The sequence below is a fragment of the Dipodomys spectabilis genome, unplaced genomic scaffold (genome assembly GCF_019054845.1).
Source record: "Dipodomys spectabilis isolate Male_0828 unplaced genomic scaffold, ASM1905484v1 ptg000137l, whole genome shotgun sequence".
Lineage (NCBI taxonomy): Eukaryota > Metazoa > Chordata > Mammalia > Rodentia > Heteromyidae > Dipodomys > Dipodomys spectabilis.
Window position 1 is genome coordinate 12,431,139 of NW_024870814.1, and position 13,570 is coordinate 12,444,708.

At 38.3% G+C, this 13,570-nt stretch overlaps 1 pseudogene and 1 gene segment (V, D, J or C); one reads left to right on the forward strand and one right to left on the reverse strand.

Moving 5' to 3' along the window:
• The window catches only part of LOC122116639, a 1,030,500-nt pseudogene that overhangs the window by 588,078 nt on the left and 428,852 nt on the right, over positions 1-13,570 (forward strand).
• The window catches only part of LOC122116830, a 39,343-nt gene continuing 36,179 nt past the window's right edge, over positions 10,407-13,570 (reverse strand). Inside the window, 1 exon segment of the V gene segment in view lies at positions 10,407-10,420. Coding sequence covers positions 10,407-10,420 — 14 coding nt within the window.

A 13,570-nucleotide genomic window follows, 5' to 3' on the forward strand; every position in this document is an offset into this window, starting at 1 on the left:
TAATTGTAACCCCTATGTACAGTACCTTCACAATGAAAATACATATCATAAAAAGAAAGGCAAAGGGCGGTAGGAGGATTGGGTGGGAGGGCAGGGGGAGGATGGGAAGGGATGGGAAGGGGAAATAAAGGAGGAGGCTACAATGCTTGATAAGAAATGTACTCATTATCTTTCCCATGTAATTGTAACCCCTCTGTACAGTATTTTCACAATTAAAATGAATAAATAAATAATAAAAAGAGAGGCAAGAGAGATCTTATATATGTTCCCTAGAGAGGGACATGCCTTCATGATTCCTCCTGTTTGCCTGCGCCCTAATTCTTCAACCCTTTCCAGGCATGTTTTACAGTTTTCTTAAATAAAGATGCCATTTCATTAAGTAGTGAGTCACTCTTATTTAGTTTCTAGATATTTATTGAAAAGTTTAAGTTTGGTCACTTTATTTTATTTTTTAATTTTTATTGTGAAATTTTATTACTATAAAATAACTAACACCTATAACCCTCATAGTTTTTAGATAGAAATGTGTGGAGAGCTGCGGGAGCCGCGCCCAAAGACGGCGCGGCCACAAAAGCAACATTGTAGCTGGCGCGGCTGCCACCAAAGATGGCGCTGGCTCCCGCCTTCCGTCTTCCCGGTGACGAGTGCTCTCTGTAAAAAACAACTCCTTATATGTCTATGACTTGGCTCCTAGTTTGCTTCCGTGTTTGCAGCCCTATCGGTATATGCCATGTGGCACTTCGGGATTGGAGGAGTGCGGGGGCGGAGGGACAGAGAAGCAGGAAGAAGCGGGCAGAAGAAGAGGGAGAGAATATGTTGTAAAAGGTCCTGAATAAACCGCCTGAAAGAAGAACCTGTTGTCGCGTCATCCTTGCGGGTCAAGGCGGTCACGACAGAAATGGAAGGCATGTTACTCTACTCAACTGATTTTATGGAACAAGTATTACACTCATTCCCAAAAGAGAATTCCAACAACAAAAAAGAATTATAGACCAATCTTTTTGATGAACTTAGGCACAATAATTCTCAATAAAATATTTACAAATCAAATTCAGCTTCACATTAAAAGATCATAAAACATGATCAAGCATATTGGTTTCTATGCTGAAAAAAAGAAATTCTCACCATATAGAAATCAAACATAATGCAGTACTTAAACAGAATCAAGGTTTAAAAAATAGCATGATTACTTTAACTTATCCAGAAAATCTTTTGACAAAGTTCAACATCCTTTTTATGATACAAACTCTAATGAGGCCTGGGAATGTGGCTTAGTGATAGTGTTCACTTAGCATGCATGAAGCCCCAGGTTTGATTTCTCAGTAACAGATAAACAGAAAAAGCTGGAAGTGGAGCTGTGACTCACGTAGTAGAGTGCTAGTCTTGAGCAAAAGAAGCTCAAGCACAGTGCCTAGGCCTTGAATTCAAGTCCCGGGACTGGCAAAAATAAATGTAATTTATAACTAGTATATGTCTGAGACAAGCAGAAATGGTCAGATAATTTGATGTTAGGTGAAATGAATCCCAAGATCAGGATTCAAATGTTTTTTTTTCTTTCTTTGCACTGTTTCTAACATACTTATAAGATGATTTCTTTGTTGCTTTGTATGTCCCTCCCCCACGGTATAACACCTGTTTTGCTGTGTTTGAAGTTGGTATAATTTGTGGAGGGGAAGGGAAAAAACAAATCATTTAAATAGGGATACAGTTGGACCCTTGTAACAATGAAATGTACAAGACGTTATATCAAAAAACAATCTTTACAACTATGGCCAAGTTGGGGTGGGAGGGAAGAGGGGGATGTCGGGAGGAGATCCGAAGGGATGGGAAGGGGAACAAAGGAGGAGGCAATAATGCTTAATAAGAAATGTACTCATTACCTTGCCCATGTAATTGTAACCCCTCCTTACGGTATTTTCACAATTAAAAAATATACATATTCCATAAAAATATTTTAATAATGAAAAATGAGGAAATTGTCAAATGTGATGAGAAGCCAACTGTATTTTATGCCCATTGACCAACTTTGTGGTGTTTTCCCTATCAAGTAACAAAGATAATTTTACATTCCGCTGTAGAAACTTGGATCCATAAGTATATTTCAACAAGGAATGTGATGGTTATAAGCCATCAAGTTCTTTCCACAGAGCAACTTAATTTCCAAGAAAAAATAATGGAGCTAAGAAAAATCAAACAACCATTACCTTAGAATAGAATTGAAGTGAAGATCATCAGTAATGGAACTGAGTGAAAACAGGGACTTTCAAGTGGATATCCTGGGAAGAACTCAGAAGTACTGCTGTACATTCCTCTAAGCATGGATTCTTGAGTCTAACTTTGATGGAAAGTGCACAAGTCCACACCAAAGGACATTCAGGAGTATAAGTGGTTGTGATCCTCAAGACTGATAAGATCAGGGGACTGAAGAGACTTTGGAAGATTTCCAGGGAAGAGGAGGAAAGGCAGATCTAGGACAATATGACCTAGACTGAACTATTATGTGACAAAAAACAATGGGGGATAATTGTCAGTATTTGACATGAGCCTAAGAAAGAATTAGACTTGTATATTAAGGTTATCTTCCTGGGGTACGAATGCTGATTTCTTATTTGTTGCAAATAAATAGAAATACACAAGAGTATGTTTCTTACTTCTTCAATTTGCTTCAGATGGTTCAGGGAAAATCTACTTTGTGTTGTACTTTTAATATTTCTTCTTGAAATAGTTTCCCTTTAAAAACTCAAAGAGCACTTGTTGAGTACAGACTGAAGATGTTCTAACATCTTTAATAAGGTGGCCTTGTCTCATTCTTATAGGCATTAAAAACAGTAATTAGCCTGGCATGGGTAGCTCACACCTGTAATCCTAGCTACTTAGGCTGAGATCTGAGGATCACAATTTAAAGGTCGTTTAGGCAAGACAGGCTGTAAGACTCTTGTATTCAATTAAGCACCAAAAAAAGCTGAAAGTGGAGCTGTGGATCAAATGGTAGAATGTTAACTCAGAACATAAACGTAGGAACAGTGCCCAAGCCCTGAGGTCAAGCCCCAGGACTGACACTACACACAAAATAACAATATTCCTGTTATATTTTTTCTTTTTCCAAGTACAATTTAAGACCCGGAACTGAATCCTGCATTTTGAAAAACAGGAATCCCTGGGTCCTACAAGACTCCCTGACAAGAAATCCTCCATTCATGGTCTCAGAGAAGCCTATGTGGGATATGATCCTGAGTTGCAGAAAGAGCACGGAGGAGAGTGATTAAGGATAAAGATGGAGGCAGTGTGATTAATGGTGTAATCCGACTACCTGCCTGCAAGTGATAATCAGAATTTGGGCAATCATTGTCTGACTGGACAGTGTCAGAAAGTACTCTGTGCACAGTGAGTGGTCTCAGAAGCACTTGTGAGTAACAGTTCAAAATCAGCTGATACTGATTAGCATCATTGGACACCTTCACATTTCTGTTCTCAATTTTTTTTCTATAAACCTTAGTTACAAATAGCATTCTTATTTATTAAATAACATGTAATTCTCCAAAAAGAATATCTATGATGCAAAGTGTGTGGGCACACATACAGCCACTTAAAGCATATTGACCATCATCAGTACCAATTTTGATGCTATTGTTTTTATTTGTTGGGACTGAAGTTTGTATTCAGGAATTCAAACAATCTTGGTAAATGACCACATTCCAGCACTTTGACTCTAGCACATTTTTGAGGGAGAATCCCATGCTTTGTTCTGAGGGTGCTCACAGAACCCAGTACTCTTACCTATGCATTCCATATTATCACAGTTACAGGCTTACAGGTGTGAGGTTTGCTAAATTTTTGCCCTGGCTGCTGAGGAAAAACATTAAAACAACACTATTTTTTACCTGCCTCTATTTACATTTTATTGGAAAGGTGACATATGGAGGACTTATAGTTACATGAGTCAGGTAAATAGTACATTTCCTTTTAAACATTGCCACATCTTCCTTCCTTTCCTCCCAATGTTGCCTTTGGAAATTTGAAATCATCTTTGGAACTCCTCATTTTACAGTATTGAGATCTCCATGTGTCCAGTGAAATACGACATTTAGGGAAGAGTGAGGCATGGTGCTTCCATAAACATAGCTAGCTGGAAACCAGTGAACCTGACAGGGCTCATTGTGACCCCAGAAGCACATGGCCTTTTGCTTGCCCTGGTTCAGATGCATGTTTTTTTTTTCTTTCTTGCAGTTGTTTCTAACATATTTATAAGATGATTTCTTTGATGCTTTGTATGTCCCTCCCCCATCGTATAACCTCTGGTTTCACTGTATTTGATGCTGGTATAATTTGTGGAGGGGAAGGGAAAAAGAAATTGCTTAAATAGGGATACAGGTGGACCCATTGCAACAATGAGATATACAAGACGTAATGAACTTTACAACTTTGGCCGGGCAAGGGGGTGGGGGTGTGTCGGGCAAGGGGTGGGGGGAGATGGAAGGGGAAACAAAGGAGGAGGCAACAATGCTTGATAAGAAATGAGCTCATTACCTTGCCCATGTAATTGTAACAACTCCTTACGGTAGTTTCACAATAAAAATAAATAAATAAATAAATTTAAAAAGAAAATCTTATAGTGCAGATTTAAAGAAAAATGAATGAGACAAAGGATGCCTGTTTTCCCTTATGTATGGAAGCCAGATTTAGCTTATAAATTTATTAGTAAATAGGTTAGTTGGTGTACAAATATATACAAATATATTCATTGGAAGATGGTAGATTCCACACAGCACTCTAGTATAATCCCTTAGAATGGCGAAGTCAAATTTCAACAAAACAACAGTAGAGGGCAGGCACTTGAATGGAATGGAGTGGGATCAAGGGCAAAGGGGAAGAAGAATGAAGCTGAGAAAAGGAGAATGGGGATAAGAATTCACTGCAAAGTCAGGTGCTGGTGGCTCACTCCTGCAATCCTAGCTACTCAGGAGACTGAGATCTGAGCATCTCAGTTCAAAGCCAGTATGGTCAGGAAAGTCTGTAAGACTCTTACCTCCAACAAACCACTAGAAAACCAGAAGTGACACTGTGTTTCAAGCAGTAAAGCAATCACCTTGAGCTGAAGAGCACAGGGACAGCACCCAGATTATGAAGAGTGCAGAAAGAGTGGGTAGGGATGGATAGTGAGAATGTTTTAAGGGATGACATTGATCAATTTGCATTGTGTTCATAACTTGCTTATTTATTTTTTTATTGTGAAAATACTGTACAGAGTGGTTACAATTACATGGGCAAGATAATGAGTACATTTCTTATCAAGCATTGTAGCCTCCTCCTTTGTTTCCCCTTCCCATCCCTTCCCATCCTCCTCCCACCCTCCCAGCCAACTCCCCCCTCCCAGACAAATTTGTAAAGTTTGTTTTCCTCATAAGGACTTTTACATCTCATTGTTGCAATGGGTCCACCTGTATTCCTATTTAAATGATGTGTGGTTTTTTAAATGGCAATTCTTTTGTACAACTGCTTAAACATTAAAAATTGGGAAACAAAATTAATGATGGAATGGTAAAGTAGGTCCTCTCTGGGTATGGGTACTCATTGGATAGAGAGAGAAAAAACAGTTAAAATAGGCAAATATGGTAAAAATATTATATGAACATATAAAAATGTTTCTAATGAACATTCAGAGTTGTAATTGTGTAGTGATAGAAACCATATGACTCTAAGAAGTGAGGGTATGTAATGTATAAAGAGCCAGATTATGATATTCAAGGAAGGACCGCAAAACTGTTCTGAATTAAAAGCAGACTGAGATCTAGGCCAGTTAAGGCAACCTGTAAGTGGGTCCTTTTGTCACAAATGCTGTTACAATTGTCAAAGTCAAAATGGTCTTGCAGTCCACAGGGCATGATTTAGGATACCATCATTTTATTGGGTCAGATTAGAGAATGCCCTGTTTTTAAGAAATTTTTAGGGTGTAAAACTATGAGGGCATATTCTGAAATGAATGAGAACAAAATGCAATTTTTTACTACACTTACAACCCATCTGTAAAGGTAAAAATGTTTCAAATAATTTGCAATATAAAATAAAATTCCTTAAACATATGCTGAAATTATTTTTGCTTTGTAAGAAAAATCACTTTTCTACAAATGTCGAAGATAATACTGTTTCCTCAAATCTATGACCCTTACAAAAGCCATATGCTCCTTAATGCCCACCTAATAATTGCCTAAGTATTGCTCTTTGTTTAGGGACCTCCATATTCTGTCCTTTGAGTGTGGTCTTATTCAGCAACCTGGAAGTTCTTACCAGTAATGCTAAACATATTTGTCAAAGAGAAATTAATTTTTCACTTCTTCCAGCCAAGCAAGATGGAACCAGGATTAAGATAAACCTAAAACCCTGGACTCGTTATGATCTATTGCAAAACAATGACTCCCAAGTAAAATTCAAATCAACATCACATCACTGAGTTTGGAAACATAGAGAGGAAGAGAAAAGGCAGAGATCAAAAGTTCCACTAGGAATGTAAGAATGCCAGAAAGTCCTGACACCTGATGGATCATGAAGGACCCTATGAAAAATGCAGTGTCTTCATTCAAGTCCCTATCTTCTATTGCAATTGGAGCCTTATAATGTCACAACAATAATCAGAGTGTCTTGTCAACCAGAAAGAATTTGGAGACCCAGAAAAAGTGGTATCACTCTTTAATATATTTCATTGCTCCCAGAAATTCGACCCCTCACATAGTGCTCCTTCAGTCATTCTGACAGAGTGGGCAATTCAAGTATCAAATTTCCTTGGATTAATGGGGGAGAATGATGCAAGGGCTGACATAATGTATTGAACTCGTAACCTGATTTGGAGAATGGTAAATTCTTATGCAAATACTTAAAATAATGAAAACATAATTTACAAGGTATCAATTATTTTCATCATCATTACCGCTGGGCAACAAAAGTTTCAAACTAAAAAGTTCAAGCCTAAATTTCATAGACTCTGTGTGTTTCTTCATTGGATCTATCCTGTTCATAGGATAGATAACAGCAGTAGTCCATTTCCCAGGTCCACAGTGGGGCCAACCTTGCTGCAGGGGAAGAGAACTCAGATTCTCCTCTATTCTTGTTTGACTTCAGGTTTGAAAGCCTGCACAACTGCCCACTTCTGGCAAGTCCACTAGATAGTATGTTGATTAGCAACAAAATGTGTAGGTGATGTTCTTGGAGTAAACTGGCTTCGCTTGTTCCTGTGTGGAGTGGCTACTCTTGCTGATGATTGTAAATATGAATAACAGGCAGAAAAGTACACATTCTAGAATGTCAAATTACACATTCTTAGAAACTGTTATGGAGTAGATTCCTGCAAAGCTTCAAGAAACAGATCCAACAAGGCCACTGCTCATTAAGCCTGTGGAAGGATCCCCAACACCTGTAGTTTCAGTTTCAAGCGACTCCCTAGGGAAGAAGGATATTCTTGTAACTCAGAAGGATTACAACTCTGCAGCAGTACAGCTACATGAGACAAGGGCTCTTGGCCTGCAGCCATTCTGTTATCTCAAACCACCAATCTGATCTTGGATATAGATGCAATGCACATTTTTCCATAAACAAATTCACATTTTGTAAAACATCAGGAGAAATACATGACCACAGAATACATTGTAAACATATTCTTTACAAGCAAAAATTACTTACCTCAATTCAGATGATAGGGAAACCCAAACCCACTTGTTGGTTCTCTTTCAGAAGTCTCAAGTGTAATCCCAGGACTAAATTAAAATGGTGAATCCAAAGTAGTATTTCATGTATAGACTTTTAAAGAAAATAATAATCTTATTTGCAATAATTAGTATAAGTTTAGGACAAGCAAAAAAGGTCAAAAGCTATGTACATATGACCATATAAGATGATATTAAGTGAAATGAACCCCAAGATAGGGACACAAATTATTTTTTTCTTTCTTGCTATTGTTTATAATGTATGTATAATGTACTATGTGATTTTGTTTCATTGGTATGTTCCTCCCCCATGGTATAACCCCTGTTTTCACTGTATTTTATTTCAGTGCCCTGCATATTGTATATACATTTTTATAATTTGGGGAGGGGAAGGGAAAAACAAAATGTTTAAATAGGGATACAGGTTGACCCATTGTAGCAATGAGATGTACAACACACTATGTTGAAAATGAACTTTACACGTCGGGGGTCGGTGGGGGGGAGTTGAGGGGTAAGGAGGGGTGGGGGGTTAGTTGAAGGCAAGGGGATGGAAGGGATGGTAGGGAAAAATAAAGGAGGAGGCAACAATGCTCAATAGGATATGTACTCATTACCTTACTCATGTAACTGTAACCCCTCTGTACAGTATTTTTAAAATAAAAATGTATAAAAAAAGATGACTACTGATACATTACATACGGAACCCATGTTTTTCCTTACTAAATCTCCACAATCCAGGTTCCCCAGTTCTTCCTTTAAGATCAGGTCTGTAAAAATGTATTTCAGAATAACCTATTGCTGTGCATACAGGTGGAGAAATCACCATAAATTCACACATATATGTATGTATAAGACTAGATGAATGAATGTGTGGATGGATAATTTTTCACAGTCTAATAGTAATGATGTTCTAGTTCCATGAATAGATAGCACCATCACTAATGTACCTGTAAACTTTCTCCAATAAATGAAACAAGTGACCCTTATGGAAATAATTGATTTTTTTTATCAAAACTAAGAAAGTGTAAGGTAATTTTGGACCATTTTGTGCCAAAAAAAAAAAATCCTGGTGTGCGAGGTAAAGGAAAAAGTGGAGAAAATCAACTAGAAAGGGATGCCCACTGACCAATTTCAAGGGATTTTGAATACCATATAAATGCTAATATACCGCATTAAATCAATTGTAAATCCTTGGATTCGCCATGATATTTTCATAAGAAATGGGATATTCTAAAATGATCAAAAACTTCTCCACACATTTTCATAAATTGTAAAAGGGAAAGAATTATTATACAGCAGAGAAATCTGGCAGCCATCACCTAGTTTAGAATTGAAATGAAGATCACCAGTAATGATGATTCAAACCATGGGTCTGTTAACAGTCACCATAAAAAGAACACAGTGGCAATTCTGGACTTTGCTCACATATATGTACTATTGAATATAACATGAAGGAAAATTGCATGAATCTAGTTTGAGAGGCATTCAGAAACATGGCTGCTGTGCAGTCACTAAGAATGATAAGACCATGATTATATTGTGTTTTTTTCTTACACAATAGGATGCAAAATAACATATATTCTTCCATTAGAACTCATTTATCATTTGGCAATATTTCACTGGAAGTAGACAGAGATTTCAGTTCATAGAAGAATGGAGAAACAAAAGGTAATTCAAGAGAGGAAGCTCAAACAACACTTAATCCAGGGGTTCATTTGTTATAGCAAGATATGATTTTTTCCTACCTCTCTCCTCTTTCCTCCTGTGTCCTACTTCTGTAATTAGGACAAGGTTTTGTCTTGTTGTTAACAAATTGTAGGACCATGTGTACTCCTTGCCACGCACAGGCTTCTTCCTACCACTAGGATCTCAGTTTCTCTCCATGAGGTCAAGCCAGGTAAGGTCAACTTGGGCAAATACTGTAGACAATCACGGTCCAGGGAATGACTTCGCATACAGGCCAATCAGCTGTTCTGAAATGGGATTAAATTAAACATCCTTAAAAGCAAACTGCCTACAGACAAGAATAGCTGTTTGTAGTAAGAGCTCTGATGTGCATAACAAATGCTTTGGAAGAGCAAACATATATGTCCATTCTTTCATCTATGACCAAGGCCATGAGTTAAAGACCAAAGAAGGGAAGTAAGTTATATTTTGAAGGAAGTATCATTATGAATCAGAGGGATATAATTGATCAAACATGCTTCCTCTCCCTTTGCCTGTGAACAAACCACTTCAAATGAAGATTGGTTCTCTTTATTAACAGAGATATTAAAAAAGGTCTAAGATACTCTTTTTTTTTTGGGTCCGGTCATGGGGCCCGGACTCTGGGACTGGGCACTGTCCCTCAGCTCTTCAGCTCAAGGCTAGCTCTCTACCACTTGAGCCACAGCGCCACTTCCGGCTTTTTTTTTTTTTTTTTGCTTATGTGGTGCTGAGGAACCGAACGCAGGGCCTCATGCATGCAATGCAAGCGCTCTACCACTGAGCAACCTTCCCAACCCTAAGATGCTCTTTTACAGGGGGCTCAAGGCTTGTTTTGAATAGAGAGTCAGGGTCTGGTTCATGTTACTCATCTGTGTGTTTGCTGAATTCCAATTGCAGGGACATGATGGAATGAAAAATTAATATCCTTATTCAGAAGATGAATTTGTTAAATGGGCTTCAGTGAGATCACATGGAATATTTTTAATGAACCACAGATGTTCAATTTTAACTTGTTTCCTCTTCCTCTCATTCTAATCATGCTAAGAGGTGAAGAGACAAAACGTGTTCTAAGATGCCCACTACCCACTTCCCTTGAGTAATAGTGTTGCTAGAGAGAGTGGCAAAAGGGCAGCAGATGGGATGGAGTGACTGGAGTCTCTGGAAACAGGACAGCATGAGAAGTATTTGTTCATTGTCTTGCCTTTGCATTAAAATGAATGTTCTGTAAGATCAGAGGTTTGTGTCTACAAGTGCTCATGGTACTGTGAGGAAATGTACTGAAGATATTTCAGCTTTTACCCCCAGAGGGAGCTGTGGCACCTTAAATCTCTTGGTGACAGAGGGATTGGTTAGCATTTGAGATGTCATTGGGGGAACTAGTTGTCCTGAGGTACAGCAATGAGAGGGATTCCTAAGTATGTGAGAACTCATTTTTGAAGATGGTGTTTGCACTGATGGAAATCTAAGAAGTCTCTTTGGATGATCAGGATGTGTTAGCTAAGAACTCAAACATGTGAGGTCATTGTGTTTTCAATTCTCAGATTCCCATTTGGTCTCTCTCATATTGCTATTGGGAACTTATTTGTTCTATTATTTTCTTTGTATATTGCTTTTTAGGTGTTTGATGAAAGATCAGAAGCTTCAATGATGTTTAAACATTCGTAGCATTTATAATCCATAAAATAACTACTTTGAAGTCTATTTAGCATTTGGTGGTTGGTTACTGATGTCATTGATCTTTTCTAAACTTTTCATTTCCAATTTATTGTTTGAATCTCTAATGGCTTACCTTTATCTACACAGCATGACAAATGCCAATGAGGGGTCAGGTTTCCTACACTACAAGTCCATCCTGCTTCCTCCGTACACCCTGGTTTGTGGATTGAGAGTGCATTCAATGTGCAGCCAGGTCACCTCACTTCCTTTTGCTCAAGCCCTCTCTTGTGTCTCTGTCACTCACACGTGGAGTGAGGTTTCAGAGAAGAGTATCGAGGGGAGGCCTAGGAGGGATGGGGGAGAATGATGAAAGTGTGTCATACTTATAACTGCACTTGTACTTACAAACTGATTTGTTGAATGGTAACCACTTTGTACAACTACTTAAAGACAATAAAGGTATAATTAAAATTAAAAAAAGATTTTGCAGGACACCAGAATCAAATACTATGGGGGAAGAACAAAGAAATAAACAAAAATAGATCACATAGTACATTATAAGTACATTAAAAAGAACAGCAAGAAATATAAAAAAATTGTGGCCCTATCTTGGGATTCATTTCACTTAACATCAGCTTATATGGTCATACATACAGAGCTTTGGACCACTTCTGCTTGTCCTGGGCATATACTAGTTATTGCAGATAAGCAATACCATATGACTTATGATGCTTTGGGTCTGACTTATACCACTTAATATAAATTTTTCAGGTTTTCCATTTCCTAACAAATGTGGTGATGCCATTTTTTTGATGGAGGCATAGAATTCCTATTTCTTGATCCATTCATCTACTGAGAGGCATGTGGGTTGGTTCCATAGTTTAACTATGGTGAATAATGCTGCAATACACATAGCTGTTCTGGTAGCATTAGTATGGCCTTGTTTGTGATCGTTTGGGTAAATGCCTAAAAGTGCGATTACTGGGTCATAGGGGAGATCTATGTAGAGTCTTTTGAGGAACCTCCATACTGCTTTCCAAAGTGGTTGAACAAATTTACATTCCCACCAACAATGCAATAGGGTTTCCTTTTGGTCACATCCCCTCCAGCATCTGTTGTTATTAGATTTCTTCATTATAGCCATTCTAACTGGTGTGAGGTGGAATCTCAATGTTGCTTTGATTTGCATTTCTTTTATGGCTCGAGAAGTTGAGCATTTCTTCATGTGTCTGCTGGCCATTCTTATTTCCTTTTCAGAGAAGTCTCTCTTTAAGTCTTTAACCCACTTATTAATCAGGCTGTTGTTTCTTTGATGATGATATGCTGTTGGGAGATTTATTTTTCTGAATTCTAAGTATATTTTAGATATGAGGCCCTTGTCCATTGTATGGCTAGTGAAGATCTTCTCCCAATCCCTGAGCTTTCCATTGATCTTGCTTGCTATGTCCTTTTCCATGCAGAAGCTCTGTAGTTTCATGCAGTCTCTTTTGTCCAAACTTTCTTTGACTTGTTGTGTTTCTGGGTCTTTATTAAGAAAATTTCAGCCTGTGCTAAGGCGCCCTAGAGTTTCTCGTATTCCTTCCTGTAATATTTTCAAGGTGTCTGTTTTTATATTGAGGTCTTGGATCTATTTGGAGCTGATTCTGGTGCAGGTGGTATATACGGATCTGCCTTTAGTTTAGAAAATGGTTTTTTAAAGATCTCTTTGGTGTATATATACCAATTCTATGCCTCCATCAGAAAGAATGACATTGCCCCATTTGTTAGGAAATGGAAAAACTTGGAAAAAATTATATTAAGTGAAGTAAGCCAGGCCCAAAGAAACGTAGGTCCCATGGTTTCCCTTATTTGTAATATCTAGTAGATGTATGAGTCAAGCGGAAAAGGTCAGATAATGTGATGTTAGGAAAATGAACCCTTAGATGTGTATTTTAATGTTTTTTTTCTTTCATGCATGTGTTTCTAACACATTTATAAGATTATCTCTTTGTTGCTTTGTATGTCCCTCCTCCACAGTATAACCCCTGCTTTCACTATATTTGATGTCAGTATAACTTGTAGAGGAGATGGGGAAAAACCAGTTGTTTAAGGATACAGGTGGACCTGTTGCAACAATGAGAAGTACAAGTTGTCATGTCCAAAACGAGCTTTACAACGTTGGTTTGGGGGGGGGGTGGGAAGGAGAAGGATTGGGATTGGGGGGGAGGGGGGAGGCTGGGAAGGGATGTGAAGGGTAAACAAAGGAGGAGGCTGCAATGCTTGGTAAGAAATGTATGCATTATCCTGCCCATGTAACTGTAACTCCTCTGTACAGTAGTCAGATATGTGCTGCTTGCATGAGAAGGAAGACAGAGAGTTAGGGTGTGCCGAAGCCTCCAGGACCTTCCACCCAATACTGTCTAGTCACCTTAAAAGACTGACTCCACCTGAGAAGCTCTGTCAGCAGGTGGAGGCACCATGAAGAGCAGCTGGGACAGCCCAGTCTCTCACTTCTGCTTTCCTGTGAGGTTTTT